At 38.5% G+C, this 22899-nt stretch overlaps 1 protein-coding gene across 6 annotated transcripts in view; it reads right to left on the bottom strand.

Annotated features, from left to right (window-relative positions):
- APP (amyloid beta precursor protein) overlaps positions 1 to 22899 on the bottom strand; it is a 273675-nt gene that overhangs the window by 63401 nt on the left and 187375 nt on the right. For all 6 annotated transcript variants that reach the window (XM_060010435.1, XM_060010436.1, XM_060010437.1 and 3 more), the window contains 4 exons: positions 21505 to 21579; positions 20640 to 20798; positions 4033 to 4161; positions 3047 to 3146 (listed from right to left, as the gene is read on the bottom strand). In XM_060010435.1, the coding sequence (XP_059866418.1) occupies positions 3047 to 3146; positions 4033 to 4161; positions 20640 to 20798; positions 21505 to 21579 (463 nt within the window). The remainder of the gene's footprint in view (positions 1 to 3046; positions 3147 to 4032; positions 4162 to 20639; positions 20799 to 21504; positions 21580 to 22899) is intronic.

Genomic DNA, 22899 nt, shown 5'->3' with positions numbered 1-22899 from the left:
CAGATGGCTTTCTCAGGAAAGCACAGTGAGTGAAAACGGTCAGGGCTGGAACTCATGGCCCTGACGAATTCTAGGCTTTAGTCAGTCACACTTTACTGTTCTCACAAATTTGATGCCAGTTCCCACTTTCGCCCTTTTCTTTCTGGTGTGACTAGCTTCTTCCTCAGTTTCACCCATAATAGAGAATTCTACCCTCGTGGGAGCATAAACTACCTGAAGCAGATAAACCTATGTCACGAAAGATACTAGCAGTTCCTCAGGACTGGTGAAAACCCTTCATCTCCAGAGCAACTATTACCCTTATTTAACAAAACTATTGTATTTCTCTCCAGATGGTTTACTGTATTAAACATATTCTAACTGCCTGCATTTATAAGCACAAACTTTTATATAAACAACACGCATTTGTAGGTTCTTTTGGATCTTCTCCTTTTCCCAGCAGCTCTGAATTTTAGTATGCTTCTTACTTACACTGAACTGACTCCAAATCTAAAATCTGATTACACACAGAAAAGGCAGATGCATGCAAATCAGACTAATGACAAAGCATTTAATTAGAAATTAAATGTACAGGACATACACTGGAAGAAATCTGTGCAGATTCTATTTGGAAAGTAAGCTAAAAACCAACTTCTATTACGGAAAATTTCAAGCGCATATAAAAGTAAAGAGAATACTACAAAGAACTCCCGCTCAGCTTAAACAGCACTCAGCTTAAACAATTGGCACTCACAGCCCATCTTGTTTCATCTATGGTCCTACTTTAAAAGTAAGTTATTTTTGGGCTTCCCTGGTGGCGCAGTGGTTGAGAGTCCACCTGCCGATGCAGGGGACACGGGTTCGTGCCCCGGTCCGGGAAGATCCCACATGCTGCAGAGTGGCTGGGCCCGTGAGCCGTGGCCGCTGAGCCTGCGCGTCCGGAGCCTGTGCTCCGTGGGAGAGGCCACAGCAGTAAGAGGCCCACGTACCACAAAAATAAATAAATAAATAAATAAAAATAATAAAAAATAAATAAAAATGGAGGCAAGAAAGATTTTTTAAATGATTATCTTTTAGGATTCGGTGTTCGGTATACTCAGAATGACAAAACTATTTTTAAAAATGACATGCTCTTAAGCTTACTTAACAGTTTTTTTTAAAGAAAAAATTCTATGATTCTAGTTATCGGAATATTCTCCCTGCCACTGAGATTTGAAGTTTAGTGTGTGGTTCTACTCTTGGGGCATTTTGCAACACTCAAGACAGCTGAATCACCATCTGTTCTGTGGAACTGCGACTTATTAGTGGTCACTGCTTTCAGTAGTATTTTGCTGAATGAAAACGTCTGGTAATTTAATTAGAAAGAGTCAACCATAATTACTGGCTGAGAGTGAAATATTCTAGTCCTTTGCAATGGCTTATTCCTCTATAGTTTGGTATGACTGGCAACACCTCAGTTGAAGTTCCTTATGAAAATAAGCTTGATAAGATGGCTATAAGGCCAAAATACATTCATCTAGAAGATTTGAGCTTCAGTTCATTAAGAACGTGATTTTTCTTTGATTTTGTCCCTTCTACAACTTATTGGAGGCCTTTCTTATACTTATTTAATACACAGTATTTTAAAGGTTCCTTACACATGTCTATCCTAATATATAACAAGAATATTCGTTTCTTAAAGAAAGGATCCTGTGTGTTAATACACAACACTGAACAGACCATTATTACCTGATAAGTGCCAACTACTTGGTAGTAATACAAACAACACTTGCAAGGTATTACTAAGTCAGAAAAAAGAAGAGTAGAACAGCACTGTTATGAAATGTAAAAATCGAGCCAAGCCGTGTTTTGGGCACTTCAGAGCAGGAATTCCTGCAACCGGTACACCATCTACAACATCCTGGGTGTTCTGTTTTCAGATAACCTGCATCTGTTTTAAACCAAATTAAGCATCTACTTCCAACCCAATTAAGAAAGAACAGGACTCATTATGGAGAGGGATCCACCACACACATATTGCTTATTTACAGATGGTTTATGCACCATATCGCCCGGATTCATACATCTGCTTTATGTTGAAAGATGCACTAGGGTAATTGCATCTAAGTACTTCTGTGAGGCAACGTTAAACAAATATGGGCATTTTGGGGGTTTGTGGAGAATTATGTTATGCGATACTTTACTCCCTTTCCAAGAAAACAGAAAAGGGAGAACTTACTCATACGAAATATTAAAGATGTCATTACGAAAACTAGGGCCATAGGAGACAGTGGGCACACAAGGTCGGTTTCCTGGTTTTGATAATGCATGATGTTACATAAGATGTTACTGCTGAGGAAGGTGGGTGATGTCTACCTTGGGCTACTCTGTATTATTTTTCCAACTTCTTATGAGTGTATGATTATTTTAAAAGTTTAATGAAAGATAGCGGGCATATAGTTAATTAAGGTTAAACAACAATGTGGTCCAGAGAACACTCATGGCTATGCAGGGGGCAGGGCATGCATCAAAGAAAGATGTGTTACTGAATATAACAATAACCTCAAAGTCAAAGGTCAGAGTTTTGTGGTTTTGCTGTGCTCCTTGGGATATGCATGACATAGGCAAGTTTCTTAAATTGTAAGTTTGGGCTCCTTCATCTGAAAAATGAGGATATCATGGCACTCATAAGATTATGATAATAAAGAATTAAGAGATGAAGGGTTGTTTCTATTAAACTGTAAAGTACCAAAGCATCATAAGGTGATATTTATAAGATTGACTAAATTAGAAAACTGTTGACAAGTATAATCCAACAACAAGTGGCTCATTATCACACAAATAGACCAAAGTCAAATTACATCCCCCTCGGCTTTTGTCAGTATGCAGTTAAGACCTGATGCAATTGCTAAGATGAGAGCAACTTTCACTCCCCAATAGCTTCACTGTACAAGGGAATCTGCTCTTTTTCCTTCCACATATTAAAACACTGATGATTCCTGATGCAGATGAACTCAGTTCCCTGATTTTCTCCTACAGGAGGAAACTATGTTTATATGCACAGAACTAGAAAAAACAGCTCACTCACCAACTTCATCCTGAATTTCCTCAGCCACAGCAGGAACATTGTAGAGCAGGGAGAGAGACTGGTTCATGCGCTCGTAAATCACGCGGAGGTGTGTCATAACCTGCAGCAAAGGATGATAGCTCCAGGTAAACCATCTCTGGAGTAAGGAGGAGTTATTTTCCTTACCAAGCACCGCAGACAGATACAAGCTTCCCAAATAAAACTGACAAAATGCTGCTGGAACTTTGAACATGAAAGGGCATCTTTATTTTTCTTATTCCCTCATTTTTTGTTCTCTAACTTTGGAGCTGCTTTAAACTTTCCATTATATTATATGCTTGTAACCATAAGATATAAAGCCAATTGAAAAGACCATTTCTGCCCAATTCTGATTCCTAATATTGAGATTCCTAAATAAGCTCTGATGCTCCATATATATATATGTCTTTGCAAAGTTTCCAATAGATGGGATCATATGGATATTTCACATGAAACATAGATATTTCATGATAGATATTTCAAAAAATTTTTCTGTTTAAGGAAATGTAAAATTTTAGATTTCCAGAGGTAGATCCCAGTTGTCAAGTTTTGAAAATGGCAGAGTATAAAACTTATCACTACCAAGCTTCATTTAGTCTCACATTATCTCCAAGCATTACAGTAGAAATGGAGTTTATGATTGTCTTCTATAATTTAGTTGAACCAAATTTTAGCGGTTTTGGTTTATACAATTTTGTTTTCATTTTAGTCATCAGAGTTTGATGGTTCCTTAAGAATCAGTAGCAGTAGACACTCAAGATTTTTATATTCTTTGTTATTTTCATAACTCAGAAAGTGCCAAACCACATGTTGCCCTAGGACAAGCCTTTAGAATTTACCAGGTATTAAAGAACTCTTGCTATACAGGTCCAACACCCATGGCTATTCTGGGAATACCTAAAGATCCAACTCAAAGGGCAAGAACACTGAATTGTCCAAGTTGCATGATTACCACATTCTGTGCTTACCTGGGACCGGATCTGAGCAGCTTTCTTTGGATCCACCATGCGAACATGTTCAAAATGCTTTAAGGTATGCTGTCTATCTTTCTGTTCGGCACGGACATACTTCTTTAGCATGTTGAACACATGACGAGGCTGTAGGGGAAGAAAAAATTTCAGGTTTGTCCAAAATATTGCTTCTTCCAATGGCTTTGGGTCAGAGGTCCCGCTAGTTCATTCCATGATGTGAAAGCACTGTGAGTCACGTTTTTGCAATTCTCCATTCCCTTCTTACTAGGTAATTCTTATTTGATTGGTCACTTTTCATTTCTGTAACAGCATTTAGCATTTGACACATATCATGATGGCTATCCTTGTTAACATTTTTTTTTAAAATAGTGTCTTCTGCTATTGAAGGACAGTTGATTTTGGATCTGTCAGATTTAAGTTAGGTACTTTCCATTTTCCCACCCAAATATACAGGGGCATATGAGACTACAATTCTATCTGCACAGTCTTAACGGTTGTCTCAGCAGTAACTGTTGCACAAATAATCCCACCATCAGTAGCATGTAATAATCAAAATGAGAAAAATAATAGATAACCACTACTAACTTGCAGGCCAAGAAATAGCTGATAAGTTCTAAGAGACATCATATTTTTCTGGGAGAAAGGCCAATGTATTATTTTACTTTGGAGTTTAATTAAATCCTTTCCACGCCATCAGATTCTAATTCTTTCAGCAACAATTAAGTTTTTTCTTAAGTGCTTCTATTTTTTTTCTAATTGATTCCATTTCATTTTTATTCCAGTCTTACTTGAAAGCATTCATCCTCATAAAAAAAAGGGACAAGGTCTGCTTTCTCTATCTTTAACAATTCTCTTGCTACATGCATTCTACTATGATTTTTAAAAATGATTTCCAAAGATACATGTTTCTTCTTCATTAAAACAAACAAAGAAAAATTACCTATGCAAGTTCATATCAGAAATAGAATTTTGGCCATTTGGGTCTATCTAGTTATTATTAACCTGTGAGTCATGGGCACCTTGAAAGCCAGTTGGAAGGTACAGAATTTATTCAGAGATGGTGTATGTGTTTTCCAATACCTTATGGACTGTGCCTCCCCTTCTCCTGTTGCTTAGCTTAGGGCCACCTCCCTGACATGCCAGGTGGAGGTGGTACCCTTTCTCTGTGCTCCCATGAAATGCTATGCAAACCCTCATTATTGCATTTCTGACTGCTCTTTTCAACTGTGAGATTCTTAAGGGCTAGATTTTGTCTTTCTTTATCAGGAATCACAAAATATACAGTGCCTGACTCAGAAAGGGTGCTCTGTACTATACCTTCCATAGGCCACATTCCTATACTTAAGAAAAACAAAGAAATACAATGAAAAGAAAGTAAACCTGAGTTCATCTGCCTTATTTATTTCTTTTATCCTTTTATCCTAATATGCTTCTCCATAATCTTCAAAAAAGGCAGATATCACAGCTTGAAACAGTTTTGGGCAACACATCATTACAATTTTCACTGGTACTCTGAAATCTGGTTGACCCTACAAATCAGGGAATGGCCCTTTAAATCCGAAAAGTAGTAAAAGAGATAAAAACCGACAAACTTCTTCGATAATATACATATTTAAAAGACAATAGGTTTTAAATATATATATTTAAAAAAGGTGAGTTTGGGGTCAGAAATCAAAGGCCGAGTATTGTTGAATGCAATGGATATTTTATACGCAGGACTGTGCAATCAGGATATTATATACATGCTTGTTCCTTATTCAACACCAAGTCCTAAAGAAGTCCCTCTAGTTCTACTGCAATTATGCTTCCAAAATTGGAGACTGCAACTAATTGCATTCATCAAAGGTGTCCCAGCCGACTGGCTGAATGTGCTTTCTCAGGTGCTCTATTTCATTTCTTTCCTCTTGAAAAGGCTTTGTTGTTTTAAAGAAAATGGATTTTTTTTTCTTTAAGAGCTCAAATAAGAAAAAAAATACTTCAATTGAACATAAAGATTGTTTAGATTGTTTTTCATCATAACTTTCTTTTCTTCTTTTTCTTTTGTAGTCAGTCACCTATAAATGTTTCTACAAGGCATGTCCTCAGAGGACTGTCACCTCCAAGCATGGGCACTAGGATATAACTGCTCCAAACTGGCCTTGGCATTGCTGCTCTAAGCTGAATTCTGCCAACTGACACTTGGGTCTCCCCAGTGCTTTTTTCCACTATCATCACAAACAGTATCGATTCCCACTTGCTATTATTAATGTTAACATTAATTTTAAAATAAACACGAGTCACAAAATATCTAAGCTTCATCTGTACCATTCAGATAATGATCTTTCATACGGTGTATGTGGGAGTTAAAAATGTTGTTAGTTACTCACACAACGCTGCATCCACAGCTGCTACTCAGTACACGCTGATTTCTTCTACTCAGTCCCTACCTCCATCCCCTCCCCCTTTCCCTTTCTTCTAAGCAATAACAGTTCAGCACTTATTCACTGCTTATATGAATAAGATTGTGTTTCAAGTGCTTTATTCATAGTAACTCATTAAATCTTCCTATCAACCCTGTGACAGAGGTGCAGCTGCTTGCCCCACTACATTGATGCAGCAAACAAGGCACAAAGGAGGTTTAGGACTACGAAACTGGTTCCATTTAGTTACAGAGCTAGTCAGGGGTACAGCAAGAACAGGTAGCCCAACATTGGCTCCGAGCCCGTTCTCCTGATCACTATGTGACCCTGCCTTTCAAGGAAACTCTAAAATGGACCACACCAAAGACATGTTCCACAAAGTAACCTATAGAACTGGAAACTGAAAGAAATCGCTGAATAGTTAGAAATGAGAGCCTGTTCTAGGAGTCCTTGCCTGGATTTCTAGCTTTTATAAGCTCAGATAATATTATTTTGGGACACGCTAATATCCGCTCTTTTAATTGTGCTGAAAATCATCCAGATTTGTTCAATCTTGGAAATACTGTCCTTGGTTTTTGGCATTCCGCTGTGCTTTAGCTAATGCCTCGGATGTAGGGAGGAGAAATAGCAAGATAGGAAGGTCCTCTTTCAATCTGTTTAGGATTACTGGAAAAGGATTATAGGTATTAATAAAAAGTTAGGCTTTTGTGACATTCATGGATTCTAGTTCTAAATCCATCCTTATCTTCTACTAAGATGGATAATTAAATGGTGAATGTGTTCGAATGCTGAAAATTGCTTATCTCCTTTAATACCGACATTTCTTTATATGTTTCAGAAGTATATTCAGAAATATATTCCTAACTTTCCCCCCCCAAATCCCTAGAGCTTGACAATGAAACAGTAGCACACCGGGCTCTCGTGATGGCCCAGGCCTCTCTCTGCTGGGGAACAAAGCTCCTGTGAGGATAATAAGCCCTAAGAGCCCAGTGTAAGCCATGACCTCATCACTGTTTATGTGAGTTCAGATACACACTGCGCGTGCATCTACCAGCCTTTTCTTCCCACTGCCTACACCTCAGGACACCAGAATTCAGGAAGACACTCAGAAAGACACTCTGACGTCCCTCATTAAATGAATTACAAGGTTCTGTTTGGTTGACTTATTCACGTAAACATATTTCTAATGATCATGCTTAGAAATGAAAAATAAAAGAAATCAGATTAGTTTTTATGTTGGAGTAGACAGACAAATCATGTCAAATGAAATGGCAGATGATACCTCATAAACGCTATTTTAGTTAAGAAAGAAAAATAGATAACATTCCTTTGTACTTCTGTATATTCATTTGCTTTAGTTAAAAAAAAAAAAGAGTTCTGCCTTTGGTATGTGATTCATGAGTGTTTCATTCAAATACAGAAATAACTGCCTTTACAATTTTTAGGCAGAACGCAGAATTTCCAAGGCTTAAAACTATTTCTAGAGCTATTTCACATATCACAGAATAACAGGGAACCTCCATTGTTTCGGGAATTTTATTTCATTATGTTAGGACAAAGATGAATTTCTTAAAATTTTAATTAAAAACTCAGAACATTCATATAGAAATGATAGGAAAAAATACCTGGTATCTATAGAAATATATTCTCTTAAAGTAACTGCTATTCTACTGTCATGATCCTTACATTTAAGACAGGATTATTCAGGCGATTAGAAAAACAAGCTTAAGAATTCAGTGGCTCATTGTAAGGATATTGGCAGTAAGCAGAGATTAGGAAACATTTTAACCTCTATGCATATAATTTCAACCTTTCTCAAGTCTTTAACATCTTCTGTAACTAGTAATAACATTTTTTTCTGCCAAATTCCCCTCATTCCACAATATTCTATGCATTAATACTGAAATCTGGTTATATTGCCATTGAATGGCTAATCTTATTATTAAAAATTATAGCAAAGAACAGAGATAATAAAAGGAAAAGATCTGCCCCAGGGGGACTAATTATATCCAATCCTTTTTTTATTGTCATTATTGTTTCTGAGTGTTTAGCCCATAATTACAAAGTATCTATTTGCATCAGATGTAGCACTTTTCAGTACACATTAAATTCACTTCACAATCACACTGCATTAAAAAAAATCATTTCAAAAAGAAATTTCGTAAAGGATTAAGAGTAGGCCCTACTAAAATGGATTATACTGAACCTGAAAATAGAAGATTTACATTTTGGAACATTGACCATTTCCCTCTCTTGGAACAAGAGTGTAACATATCACTAGCTCCTGGCTCAGTTCCTGGCATAATTTGGTTGTCAAAAAAATGTTAATTAAATTAATGAATAACCTAGAGCTAAATATAACTTGCACAAGTAGTTCCAGGGGCAAAATACATCCTTCACGGCATCTGAGTTGAAAATAACCATCTCTCAACCAAGAAGAGATGCATTCCCAATTTTTTGGTACATACTGATCTATCCACCCAGTCTGTTGGGGTCCTTTAGGGAGCTGTTTTAATGGGGAACTCTTCCCAGAAAATATTTCATAGGCTCTACAGAATGTTCAAACCCCAGTGTCCACAAGATTCATATCCTTAATTTCAAAAGATGTTATAGTTTGTCTTCTTGTGGCTTGGGTTTTGATGTCAGGCTGATGCATGGAATTTTGAAAGAAATTTCACAGCCTTTCCCTCTAAAAGGTAACTTTAAGAAATTAATGTTCCCACTTCTCAGATGTATTGCCTTTTTCACTTGGTTCTTTTATGCAATTTCATAAACTTGGTGTCCATGGACTTTGGATCAATCAGACACATTTGACTGACTCAATGCCAATCACGTCTGAGTGGGTAGCTTTCTATTCCACAGTTCACTTGGAACTGTGGTACATTAAGACACAATTGTTCAGCTCCACTCTGCCTCTCTGCAGCGTTACGCTTGATGTAGAAATCTGGCATCTTATCATAACAGACACTTGTGCCTGAAACCATCTCCTGATGGGAGGGAATGATCTGTCAAGAGCCTTTAAAAGCCCTAAGCATAATCTTGTCAAGAAGGAAGTAAATGAGTCACTTTATGGGGAAGCACCCTAAGCTTTCTAGTTCACAAGGGACGTATTCAGAAAACCCTCTCCTGAAGCATTAAATTGAACCCTAGTTGTTTCCAATCCTGTGACTGGGGAAGTTAATCACCTACCAAGGAAATGCAATTCTCTCCTGTTTTCATAAGTAGGTTCAGGGCCATTATTTTCACAGTTCTACATCTTGGATTTTGAGATATCTTGAGCACATAGATGTACAATGTACAAAATCTCTGTGTGCAGGTTTAAAAAACTCCCTTAAGAGAGTTTAACCTCTTTCCGCTTGAGATGGTCTCTTGGATGAGTTTATTTTGCCACGGTAGACCTTCCTCGGCATTTCACATGCACTCTCACGGTTGCAAGAAAAATCTGAAAAAAAAAACCCATTTGGGGAAGCTTCCACGGGAACCTTTGATCACAAAGGTTTAAAACTAGGAGTTGAGCTAAAGTCCACTGCATATTCCTTTCTTCAGAAGAGCACATAAGTGATTTTTGTAATAGTTTAACATGACTGTAAGAAGGCAAATGACAATTCTATGTCAGGTTGAACACAGAAGTGTTGAAGAAGCAACAGAGGAAATGGGAGTAGATTCTCATGCCCGGCTCCATTCAGTGTTCCTCCAGCTTTGGTAACATGGAGGCATTAGATATATCCCTTCCCAGCATATCCAGATTACTATTTGGCTCTGTAACACAGCACAACAGTACACAGGCAAAGCCATCTCCCATCCCATCCCTCCTCCACAAGGAGGCAGACGACTTCCTAATAGGAACAAGGCACCAAAGCCCCTATAGTCTGTCCTAACAGTCGTTCTCTTCTCAGGGAGGAAGATATCTTTCTACTTCACAGTCTCATCTCAACCTTCGATTAATCCTTTTGTTTTTCTAATTATGGCTAACAAAAAGCTAGACAATGCTAATTACAAAAAAGTAGAATGATTAACCCCAATTTGCAAATAGAGAAGAAAGAATCCTTCTAATTAAGTCACTTGTTCCAAGTTATAAGATGGCAAACTTGGTAATTAAAAATAGGTGTTTATACTGTACTATAAAATATGGAAAATAAGGGTGGTTTTAATCCTGTCACTCACAAATTAGGGACCTCTGGACAGTTTGTCAAATCTGGTAGGTTTTAGTTTGTTTCTGGGATATTTTGCTAGTTCTCAGCAATAATTTATTTTGGTTACCGTGACATAAGAAATACATGTTTCGGGCTCCCCTGGTGGCGCAGTGGTTGAGAGTCCGCCTGCCGATGCAGGGGACACGAGTTCGTGCCCCGGTCCGGGAAGATCCCACATGCCGCAGAGTGGCTGGGCCCGTGAGCCATGGCCGCTGAGCCTGCGCGTCCGGAGCCTGTGCTCCGCAACAGGAGAAAGTACAACAGTGAGAGGCCCGTGTACCAGAAAAAAAAAAAGAAATACATGTTTGGTCTCTGAACCCCAGTTCCTGACACAGAGCTCCTAAAACAGTTATAAAATTTGGTGGCAGGAGCATGTTTTGTCATAGTATTTGGTCTTAGTCCTTGGTTCCAGACACAAGAGCTTATTAGACCCTTAGAGAGATAAGAGTATCTTTTTGTATGCTAACGAGGTGACTCTTGGAGGATGGGAACTGGTTGCTAGAGGAACCAATATTTGGTCTTAGTCCTTGGTTCCAGACACAAGAGAACCAACCAAATGATTAGAGGGTTGGAGCTTTCAGCCCCGTTTTCTGATCTCCAGGGAAGGGAGAGGGGCTGGAGACTGAGTTTAATCACCAATAGCCAATGATTTAATCATTCATGGCTACTTAATGGAACCTCCCCAAGAAAACCCCTAAGCAATGGAATTCAGAGAGCTTCCCAGCTGCAGAACACATTGGGATGCCAGGAGGGTACCATGCCTGGAGAGGGCATGCAAGCTGCACACCCCTTCCCCCATACTGTGCCCTACAGTCTTTTCCATCTAACTCTTCCTGAGTTCTATCCTTTACAATACATTGCTAACAGTAAATAAGGTACTTATTCTGTGAGTTGTTCTAGTGAATTATCAAACCTGAGGAGCAGGTCATGGGGACCGTTGATTTATAGCTGGTGCATCAGAAATACAAGGTGAAAATCTAGGATTTTGCGACTGGCTTCTGAAGTGAGGGAGGGGGCAGCCTTGTGGGACTGAACCCTTAACCCGTGGCGATCTATGCTAACTACAGGTAGTTAGTGTCAGAATTATTTTATGGGAGGGAAAACCCCACACATATTTGGTGTCAAAGTACTAAGAGCAGAGGGACCGGTTCTTTCTTCAGTTACACAGACCCCAGCTATACATCAATGAAGACAGCATACAAAACTGAAATTTAGGATCTGGCCCAAACCCCATGATTTTTGCTTTTGGACCAGCTTAGCATCCATTGGATACAGAGCTTGGATCTGCTGACCTGCGAGCAAAGAAGCGCCAGAAAGTGTTTGGACTTGTATGTCTTCAACTCTCGTTTAGTCACGCAGTGAAACATGCTGAAGCCCTCAGTGATGAACAGGATTATTAACGCAACCCAGATGGCAAAGCCCGCAGAGTTGAGGAAGAAATCGTAAACAAAAGATGTTTTAAGATACCACAGACCTTCAGAAAGATTTGTCAAATGGTCTGATCATCTGACAAATGCCAACCATGCCATACTCTTGACTTCTTAAGAGAGAATTACAGTATGCTTCAATTTTGTATATTCATACTTAGATTTCGGCATTTTTGCTTCACAAATCGCCCAAGTGGCTACACCATGTTCTAAGATATGCACATTTATATTTCTTTCAATTTCACTCTCTTCTCATACTCTACCTAACCACAGTGCCTTGACCTCCTAGAAACAATAAAAGGAAACCTATGTGTAATTTTGTGTGCACACACACACGTTTCTAGGGAGAAGATCCCTTGTTGCTATCTGTTCTGTAGGGCAGATATCTGTAACGCCAGACAGTTAAGTAACCACTGGATTATTAAATAATGTGCTATGCATTTGTCTAAAACAACTAAATATTTATGTTTTCATAATGGGCTTTCATTTTCAAGAATGAATGAAAATAGGTATTGACATATAAATATGTATGTGCAACCTTTGCTAGAACGAAATATGACATCCCAGTGCTGTACGTTTGACAGCATCGGATGAAGAGCTATTTCGACTTTGAAGACAGTGACTAAGTGGGGCTCTGCTATGGAGGGAATCTGGGTGAGGAATAGGGTCTCAGAGGCACAGGACAGCTTTCAAGTGGATGCCTTGCCTACATACATCTTAATTTTCTATTTAACTTAATTCAATTAAAAACAGAAAACACTAGTGTCTCTCATTACACACTTCCTGCTGGTCTTTAGTAAGATCTGTCTATTCAGCTAGGTAAAGATTCAAAGCAAGGTAAGAGGTAATACTGAGAGGCTTTTCCGGAATAGCATGCAAACCACACAGCACAGTTTATAGGACTTTGTTTAATAAATGAGAATTCTCCCATTTGTCTTTCCACCCACCATTTGATATGGGGTCTGTCCTTAAAAGCTCTCAAGTTAACAAGTCCCCTTGTGCTCACCAAATTTTACAAACCTCAACTAAAAATAAATGAATGATGAATGAATGAATAATAAATATATAAGGTACAGGATAATTATATTCCTCAAAGATGATTTTCAAGCCAGTAATCTTTTAAGTACATTCTGATCAGCTTTACAAAATTTTGATTATATTCAAAACTTGGGGACTTCCCTGGTGGCGCAGTCGTTAAGAATACGCCTGCCAATGCAGAGGACACGGCTTCAAGCCCTTGTCTGGGACGATCCCACATGCCGCGGAGCAACTAAGCCCATGTGCCACAACTATTGAGCCCGCGTGTCACAACTACTGGACCCCATGTGCCTAGAGCCTGTGCTCTGCAACAAGAGAAGCCACTGCATTGAGGAGCCTGCGCACCGCAACGAAGAGTAGCCCCCACTCACTGCAACTAGAGAAAGCCCACGCGCAGCAATGAAGACCCAAGGCAGCCAAAAATAAATAAATTTAAAAAAACAACAAAAAACTTGAGGGTAGGATGTTTGAAACTTCTTAGTGCTCATCTCCCTCAGTGCCTTCACATATTAAGATGTCAGCAAATAACTTCTAATTTATTTACCATCCATTATATTGAGGTGTAGATGCAGTATATTTACCTTGGAGATATATATTATCTGCATATATTCTATCAACGCTTCCTATTTCTTTTGCGACCAGAAGTGATTAGCAGAAAATGAAGAACTGCAGGGAGAAGGGCAGTTAGAAATTATATAAAAACAAAAGCAGTCAAGTTTAGCACCTCAGTTTCTGTTTACGTTATAAAACATATAGTTACACCAACATTCATATTGGCTAAAGACTGATTTAGTTGGTACCTCCTCGTGCTGTCACTAGTTTGCCTGCCACGGCATACCAACTAATTGCTGCCTTTTATTTTCTCCAACGATTGCTACTTTTTATTGAACACGTATTGCCCTGCTGCTAAAATACACCTAACAGCAGTGAGCAAAACCTCAATTTAGGGAAAAAACCGTGCTCCTTCATAGTAAATCTCACAAATCATTCTACTAAAGAATTGTATGAAGACATTTTCAGGAATCTCAAGAAAATTTAACATTTGGCTGAAGTAATCTAATATACTGTTGGTGGGAGTGTAAACTGGTAGAGCCATTATGGAAAGCAGCATGGAGATTCCTCAAAAAATTAAAAATAGAACTACCATACAATCTAGCAATTCCATTCCTTGGTATTTACCCAAAGAGAATGAAGACACTAATTCAGAAAGATGTATGCACCCCAATGTTCATAGTAGGTTTATTTACAATAGCCAAGATATAAAAGCAACCTAAGTGCCAACTGCCAGATGAATGTGTAAAGAAGATGTAGTATAGGGCTTCTCTGGTGGCGCAGTGGTTGGGAGTCTGCCTGCCGATGCAGGGGACACGTATTTGTGCCCCAGTTCGGGAGGATCCCACATGCTGCGGAGCGGCTGGGCCCGTGAGCCATGGCCGCTGAGCCTGCATGTCCGGAGCCTGTGCTCCGCAATGGGAGAGGCCACAGCAGTGAGAGGCCCTCGTACCACAAAAAAAAAAAAAAAAAAAAAAAAAAAAAAAGTGTGGTATATACACTTGCAACAGCATGGATGAATCTGGAGAGTATTATAATTAGTGAAATAAATCAGACAAAGACAAATACTATGTTTTCACGTATATGGGGAATCCAAAAAATAAAACAAATGAACAAATATAAAGAAACAAAAACAGACTCACAGATACAGAGAACAAACTGATGGTCACCAGCAGGAGAAGAGGGGAATAATGGGTGAAATTGGTGAAGGGGATTAAGAGGTAGAAACCTCTAGTTGTAAAACAAACACGTCCCAGGGATGTAATGTACAGCATGGGGAATACAGTCAATAATATTATATAATAACTCTGTATGGTATGCAATCTATAAAAATATATAATCACTATGTTTTACACCTGAACCTAATATAATATTGTAAGTCAACTATGCTTCAATTAGAAAAAAAAGAAAAGAAATGAGAAAGGAAAGAGTGCAGGTGCTAAAGGAACTGCCTCCCAATTTTTTTGCTCAATTAAATGTTGAGAGTCTGAGTGTGAAGCATCAGATACAAACATGAAATTAATTTTAGTACGGATAAGATGGCTGCAATGCAGTATTTAGTATCCAAATTTAGTATAAGATATCTCCTGAGACACTGGATAAAAACCACAACAACACTACTGGCACACAGACACACAGACATACATGAAAATGTTTCTTAATTCTTTCTTCCACATAGAAAATTCTTAAAAGTTGTTGAAGTCAGGATAGTAATTAGGATGTTGTCTAATGGAGATTTAGACTGAGTATCTGTAAAGACACTAAAAATCCCAGAATTACATAGAAAGCTTTGGCTTTTTGTCTCTTATCTTTAAAACATTTCAGTTCTTAACTCCAGCTCCTAAATTTTTCTAGACCTAAGCCTACAATGGAAAGTTTATTTTAAACAGAAATTCCTATGCAGCCTTTAGTTTATCTATATGGGATCCCACTTAAGTATAGTTTCTCTTCAGATTACAGAGAATGTTGAACAGTCAGGCAACAGCATAATCTTTTCTCCATCTATGAAGTAGACCCTGCCAGTTACAGGAGGGAAGGCTCAGATAGTATTTATCTCATTATTTCATGAGTTGCATCAATTTGAGCTCTGTGAAAGTAAGAAGCCAAAGTCCTGTGTTTTGTGATGATAATTTAGTTTAAAGCAGTACTTATGTTTAGTAGCTTAAAGGCCTCCAAGGGTGATAGAAGTTTAACCATGTGCGATGCCACTTTGGAGACGACTTTAACTTTTCTGGAAAAAAAAGTGTAACTCCTTTATTTTTCCAAGGAAACTTTTAGAGAAGTGAAAATTTTGAAGAGCTGGTCCTTAGAAGAGTTACTAGCCCTCTACAGATTAAGAGTTTATCCTAGTGCAAAGACACAACTGCATTCTAATTTTTTTATTCCTGGGGGTTGAGGGAGGGGGGAAGAGGATGGATGGACATGGAGAGACTGTTTTAACAACTGTAATATGTGAAGTATATATGTATATAAAAATTCTAAATATGATTCAAACAATGCACTTCTAGGTTGGCCATTCAGTGTATCAGCCAGTAGGACTGTAATTCATCAAAAAGGAAATTTGGAACATAAAGCACACACAGACACGGGGACTCACAAATGAAATTCGTGGTAGACCAAGGAATTCCAGCTGCACAAAAACATCATCACGTCATACTTCCAAGCTTGGGTTTAAAAAAAAAATGAAAGCATGGATTAAACCTAAGCTTCAAAGAGACTGTATAAACAATCCGCGTTGCTCCAGATTCCTGTTTGTGAAGTTGGGGACTATTTGGCAAAAGTGGTCAGGGTTAAGGGGATAGTTATTCTGACGTGATTATCAGCTACAGAATCTACAGAAAAAAACACCTGACTAATTCATTTTCTTATATTCAGCTAACATTGAGTAAATATTTTGTATTTCCCAGGCACTGTGTAAGTATGAGGGAGGTTTCAGAAATACTTATTTACGGCTCCAATACAAGACATGACCTTTCTCAGAGAGTTACTGGCAAGCTTCTGATTTATGTCTTTCAACAGCAATATATAAAAGCCCTCAAGAAGGGATTTAGAATTTTCTTGCATTTTCCAAAGTGTGGAGCTAAGTACCATGTCAAGCTATACATTAAAATTCAAATAAAACCCACAAAGACAATAACTTAACAAAAATGGCAGGTAATCCCAAGATTGCATGCCTGTAACTATCCAGTCCCAGTTTTTATTAGATGGGAGAGTTTTATGCATTTCTAGGTAAGAATTCAACGTGAATCCTTGGATCAATCAACAAATATCTGATTTTTTGACAGTTAAATAGTTCTTAATCCAATTTAAAATTTTTATTTCAAATAAACATGTTGTCTAATTCTACACGGCGTGATCACCTGACTCTGGGCAAGCATGATTATGACCAAATCTGAAATTATCCCCTTTGATAACACAAGAAGCTTTGGTAAACATTATTCTTGTCACTGTCTTTCCTGTGATGGCTGATGGGACTGAACTGAAAGATATGAAATATGCATTTGTTGAAGACTCCATTCAGTCCTCATCTTACTTTTAGCTCTATCAATGACCATTTAGCAAAGATCTTACTTCAGAAATAGGACTTTTAGCTGGAACGCTTCACTAAATGTCAGCTGTTCAGATTCTGGTCTCAACACCCACCGCCCTGCCTTGCTCTGGCAAATGATGCTGATGGCCCCGCACCCCAAAATAAAGTCCTGTAAAAAAAGACAGTAACCAAGGAACTCATTCTCCAGATACATAAACATAATTTTACTGAACAGTGCCAGGACAGATGTTTTTCTGAAGAGAAAATGAAAATGCTAATGTGAATATTCTTTTTCAAAAGGTTTCTGTTCCGAGAGGAAGCCTGGTCTGGTAGAAGGCCCTGCGGTGGTCACCTGTGACTCACAGCTCCACCCTGTCCATTACTAGTGGTGTCACCCTGAACTAGCCACTCAATCTCAGTGACATCACTGGTAAAACAGGGTCAATACTATTTCGCCATCTGGAAGAGTACCAGAGCTCTCTTATGGTTCCTCAGAGCTTTCTGCTCTGAACCTTAGTATAGAAAGAAAAATCAAAATGACGAGGAGAATCAGTGCAAGTGGGTGTTTTTTTGGTTTAGTTACATAGTGTACACACAGACTGCCACTTCCAGCCAAGATAAGTAGTGGAAACTAGATTTACCCTGCTGCCAGTAACCACCAAAAAATGGACAAACTATATAGGACTATATTTCTGTAAGATATCAGATGCCAGGTGAGGGACAGAGACCACTGAGAAATAAGAAACATATTATGAACTCTACAATTGCCCAAGCTTACTGCCTTGAGTTTCCAGGCTGTGGCTCCAGGCGTGGGAACCCAGTCAGAGCCTGGGAGATTCCAGAGAGCTGAAGATATGGGGTGAGAGTCTGAAGAGACGGAGGTGGCTGGCAGTCACAGGAAAAAATACTGGAGAGGAAGGAGTTGCTCAGAGAGAGAAACTGGAGATGATACCCTATGAGAATACAGCTGACTAATGATCAATGCACACACATGAAAGAAACATGAGGCCATGGGAAAAAAAAATCACCCAAAAGGATTAGCGGTAACAGTGTCTGGTGTTCACACAGGGTCAGAAATAGTACTTGTTTCCATGATCTAGATGGAAAAACTCAACATTCATGGTAGATTACTCAGAAGGATCTTGCTTCAGGATTGAGGAATCACTAGCCACAGGTTGATAACTACTCTGTTTCCAAGTAATTTACTGCATTACAGAACAAAGCTCAGGAATAGTAATAGGTATCCAAAAATACCCAGCACTCAACAAGGTGAACTTCACAATGCCGGAAAGCCAATAACAAAATTCCAAAGGTTCAAAAATTAAGTAAAGATATGGAAAATATGAAACAAATATACAAAAATCCAGATTAAAATTCTAGACATGAAAACTATCATGTATGATATGAAAAACAGCCAGAGGGGATTAATGGCAGGTTGAAATATACCAGGACACATCATAATCAAATTGCTCAAAACTAGTGATAAAGGAAAAAACCCTAAAAGCAACCAGATTAAAAAAAAAAGATATATTATTTACAGAGACATAAAGAAAAGGATGATATAAGTATTTTTGTTGCAAACAATGCAAACAAGAAGACAATGGAGCATCAACATCAAGGCAATTGAAGAAAAATTTCAACTCAGAATTCTATCCCAGTAAAAATGTCTTTTAAAGGAAAGGTGAAATAAGGATATTTTCAGGCATACCCAAGCACAAAGAATTCTTTACGAATCTAAATGCATTAAAATAAATTTTAAAGGAAGTCCTCTGGGTAGAAGAAAAATGATTCCTTGTGTGGACCTACACAAAGAACAAAGAACACCAGAAATGGTAAATATATGGGTAACTAAATATTTTTCTTATTATTTAACTCTTTAAAAGATAATTGACTGTTTAAGAAATAACAATAATGTAGTATGGAAAAAGTATGACAACAACAGCCCAAAGAGTAGGAAACGCGAAATGGAAGTAACTTATTGTAAGGTTCTTGTAATATAAGGGAAGTGGTATAACATCATTTGTACTGGTATAATACCATTGTGAAAAGGTAAAGATGTTTTCTACAAACTCTAAAGCAAACACTAAAATAATAAAGAGTTAAAGGTAAAAGCCAACAAAGGACACAAAATAGAATCATAAAATATATTCAATTAATCCAAAAGGTAGCAAAAAATAAAGGGGGAACGAGGAACAGATGGGACAACTAGAAAACAAATTGCATGATGATGGATTTAGGCATAATCATATCAATAACTTCATTAAATGGTCCTCTTAATCAAAGGGCAAGACCCAAGTATATGTTGCTTAGAAGAAATGTACTTCAAATATAAACAAATAGGTTAAACAAAAACACAAGGATGGGGCTTCCCTGGTGGTGCAGTGGTTGAGAGTCCGCCTGCCAATGCAGGGGACACAGGTTCGTGCCCTGGTCCGGAAAGATCCCACATGCCACAGAGCGGCTGGGCCTGTGACCCATGGCCGCTGAGCCTGCGCGTCCAGAGCCTGTGCTCCACAACGGGAGAGGCCACACAAGGATGGAAAAATGATACACTATGATACATTAAAAGAAAGCTAGAGTATCTTAATTAATATCAGACACAGTAATTTTAGAACAAAACATATTACTAGGAATAAAGAAGGACATTTCATAATGATAAGGGGGTAGAGAGGACATAGCAACACTGAATGTTTATGCACCTAAGAACAGATCCTCAAAATACACAAAGCAAAACCTGAGGGTATCACATGAGAAAGAGTCCAATCCACAATTATAGTTGGAGATTTCAATATTCCTCACTCAGTAATGGAGAGAACAAGCGGACATGATGTACACACACTCATGCTCAGAATGTTCCTTACATCCAAAGTAAGCTCTCCCATGAAGCCTATGCTTGCAGTGCTTAGTAAGACTTTCTGGGCATTTATCCCTGAATACCACAAATAAACCCCTTTGCTGTGGACGTCATGACCAAATAGGGCTCCTATCCCCAGAGAATATGGCTGCTGTTCTCAGCAGGAAATTTCAGTTCTAGGTCCTATTTTTCCACTAAAAATCCTTATAACCCAGCCAAATCTCAGCTTTTCTTGATCTCAGTTACATCACATGATAAGGGGGCTGGGCTAGGTTACATCTAAATTCCTTCCAGCTCTTGTGGTTCCCTGACTTCAACTATATCATGAACTGTCACCATCCAGGGATATCAACTCAAATCAGGTCTTGCACTGTGAGTCCCCGGGAAGCCTGTCTGACTCCTCGGTGGAAAGGTGTGTCTACTGTGCAGAGATGGTACTATGGAGGCAGCTGCTCTGTGACCCTTTAACCTTCAAGATAAAACAGACTGAGGTTGAACCTGTGAATAATGGTGCTCTTAGAAACTTCTCCCGATATCTTTCTTATGGCCTTCAGTCCCCAGTGTCCCCATGCCTACTGGCTGCTGTGCCCTGAGCTGTGAAGGGAAGCCTACCCGTGGCGGCACAGCCTGCAGAGCGGTGATGTAATTCTCCAGGGCCAGGCGGCGGCGGTCATTGAGCATGGCTTCCACTCTGGCCATGTGCGTCTCCACCAACTGCTGTCTCTCGTTGGCTGCTTCCTGCTCCAGAGACTCCACCTTTTCCTGGAAATGCTGCCGTCACAAACAGAGGCACATGACAATCGGGAACCAGACAAATAGGACGGAGCAGCAAATTCAAGTCTTTTAAAAGGGATATCATACTTTGTTGTGTTCAAAGACTTCAGTCATTCCAACATTTTGACTAATTCAGCATGTTTTATGGATTCCCCTCCATTTCCCTGCTTTTCATCCCCAGACCTAATTTCTCAATGTAAATCATTATTTTATATGGTCACTGAAAACTGATTTGACTAATTGTAAGGTAGAATAAATGTATATACTCTTGAAACTCTCAATTACATGCATATTTATGAAAGTCCTCTCTTACTCAAAGAACTTTAAGAAAATGATCATGATAACCTCATGGTTTACTGAAGGTAATTCTCAGAGGGGATCCAGTCAAAAATTCAAATTATCATGTAAGTTTGCCACGGGGAAGAAGTAGCAGAAGATTATGGCAACCAGAAAGATATATTACTGATAAAAATTAGACTTTAAGTAACAATGTGAGTTTTAAAGAAATGAATTATAATGAGCTAATTGGGAGCAAAAGTAAGGCAGGGTTTAAGCAACTGAATTATTAGACAATGATGAGCAGTAGTCCAAGTTGAGGGAAATATGAACGATCAGGCATGAGGTTCCAGCAGTTGCTTGAAAAGGTGCAGGCACTACATCAACAAGGGTGTGATGCTTGGTGGAGGATGGACTCAGGGTTTACCTGGATCACTGCTTTCTTATCAGCTTTAGGCAAGTTCTTTGCTTGACGCTCTGCCTCTTCCCACTCTCTCATGACCTACAAAAGGAGGAAATCATTTAAAACCATCAGTTCTTTCTTCAAATATAGATTTAATGAGCTAGATCACTGTGGTTTTTTTTCCTACATTTGACATTTTAAACATGACAAATAGGATCACGTTCCATTCCCAGCTCAATAATATTTGACCTCTCACTAAGATGTATATACTCTATCACAGCAGTAGAGTAAACATAAATGTTCACCTTTATATGGCTCTTTGAAACAAAGTTGGTGTTTTTTCTTTTCTATTACTTTCAGAAATAGCTGAAAGTCATTTTATTTGATGTGCACCAATGTCAACGATTCCTAAAAGGCATATATTACCTGTACAAGGTCTTCCAACATTAAATTGAACACGTTGGTTTTAGTCTTTTGTGAAAGCAAGTTATAAAAATTCAAACAGTACGAAGGGGGGGAAAAACATATGTAACACTGTATGCATGTGTACACATGCCATGAGCACAGTACCAAGAAGTATATAATAGAGGAAGGAAATGAAGATTTCAGCTGTCAGAAATCCTAAGATCCACAGAACTGAGGGGCAATGAGAACATTTTGCTTGCCAACTTGCCTCACCAACAGCAAAGAATACTCTAAATTCCTCCAAAAATTCCAAGACAGTACACATTGTAATGTTCTGAATGTAGCAAAAAGTATTCTTGGTAAGTAACACTAATTTGGTAACCAGGCTGATCTGTTTTATAGGAAAATAAGACTTCCTCTTCTCATCCATGGTGTTCACTCAGGATTTCTCTGGGAGAAGTTCACTCACTGATCTGAATGCAAAAAGGAAAAGTCTGCAGCTGTGGGTGCCGCTGAAAGGAAACGATATTTGATTCTTACCATTTACAGCTTCCTTTTCCTTTTCAAGTGTACTACTCACTATCAAGTAGTGTTTTTTTTTTAAGTATAGCTCATACCTGAGCAAGGTAATATAAAGAACAGAAAGATCCAGTAAACGAAATAATGGTCTGTTGACAGCTGTTTACTTGCATACTTTGTGGACATACAAAGCGCAAGAAACCCTGATTTCTGTATTATAAGAGCCTGTTATTTACAGGTATTTATTCCTAAGGAACTGATTTTTTTCAGACATCCTTGAAGCTTGGCGTAAGTAACTACTGACAGAGAAGTTCTGTGAGAATATCACATCACATCATCGTGTCAGTTTTTAATTAGATACTTCATTGTCAGTTAGCATCAATCCATTGTATAAAGTACAAGACAAGCTTCCCCATGTTGTGTGCATGAAATTATGGAGAAAAAAGAATGGAATGAATTCTCTGTTACAAGTGAAGAGCATATAAGAAATAATCT

This window comes from Delphinus delphis, chromosome 4, assembly GCF_949987515.2.
Source record: "Delphinus delphis chromosome 4, mDelDel1.2, whole genome shotgun sequence".
Taxonomy (NCBI): Eukaryota; Metazoa; Chordata; class Mammalia; order Artiodactyla; family Delphinidae; genus Delphinus; species Delphinus delphis.
This window is presented reverse-complemented; position numbering and strand designations above follow the sequence as displayed.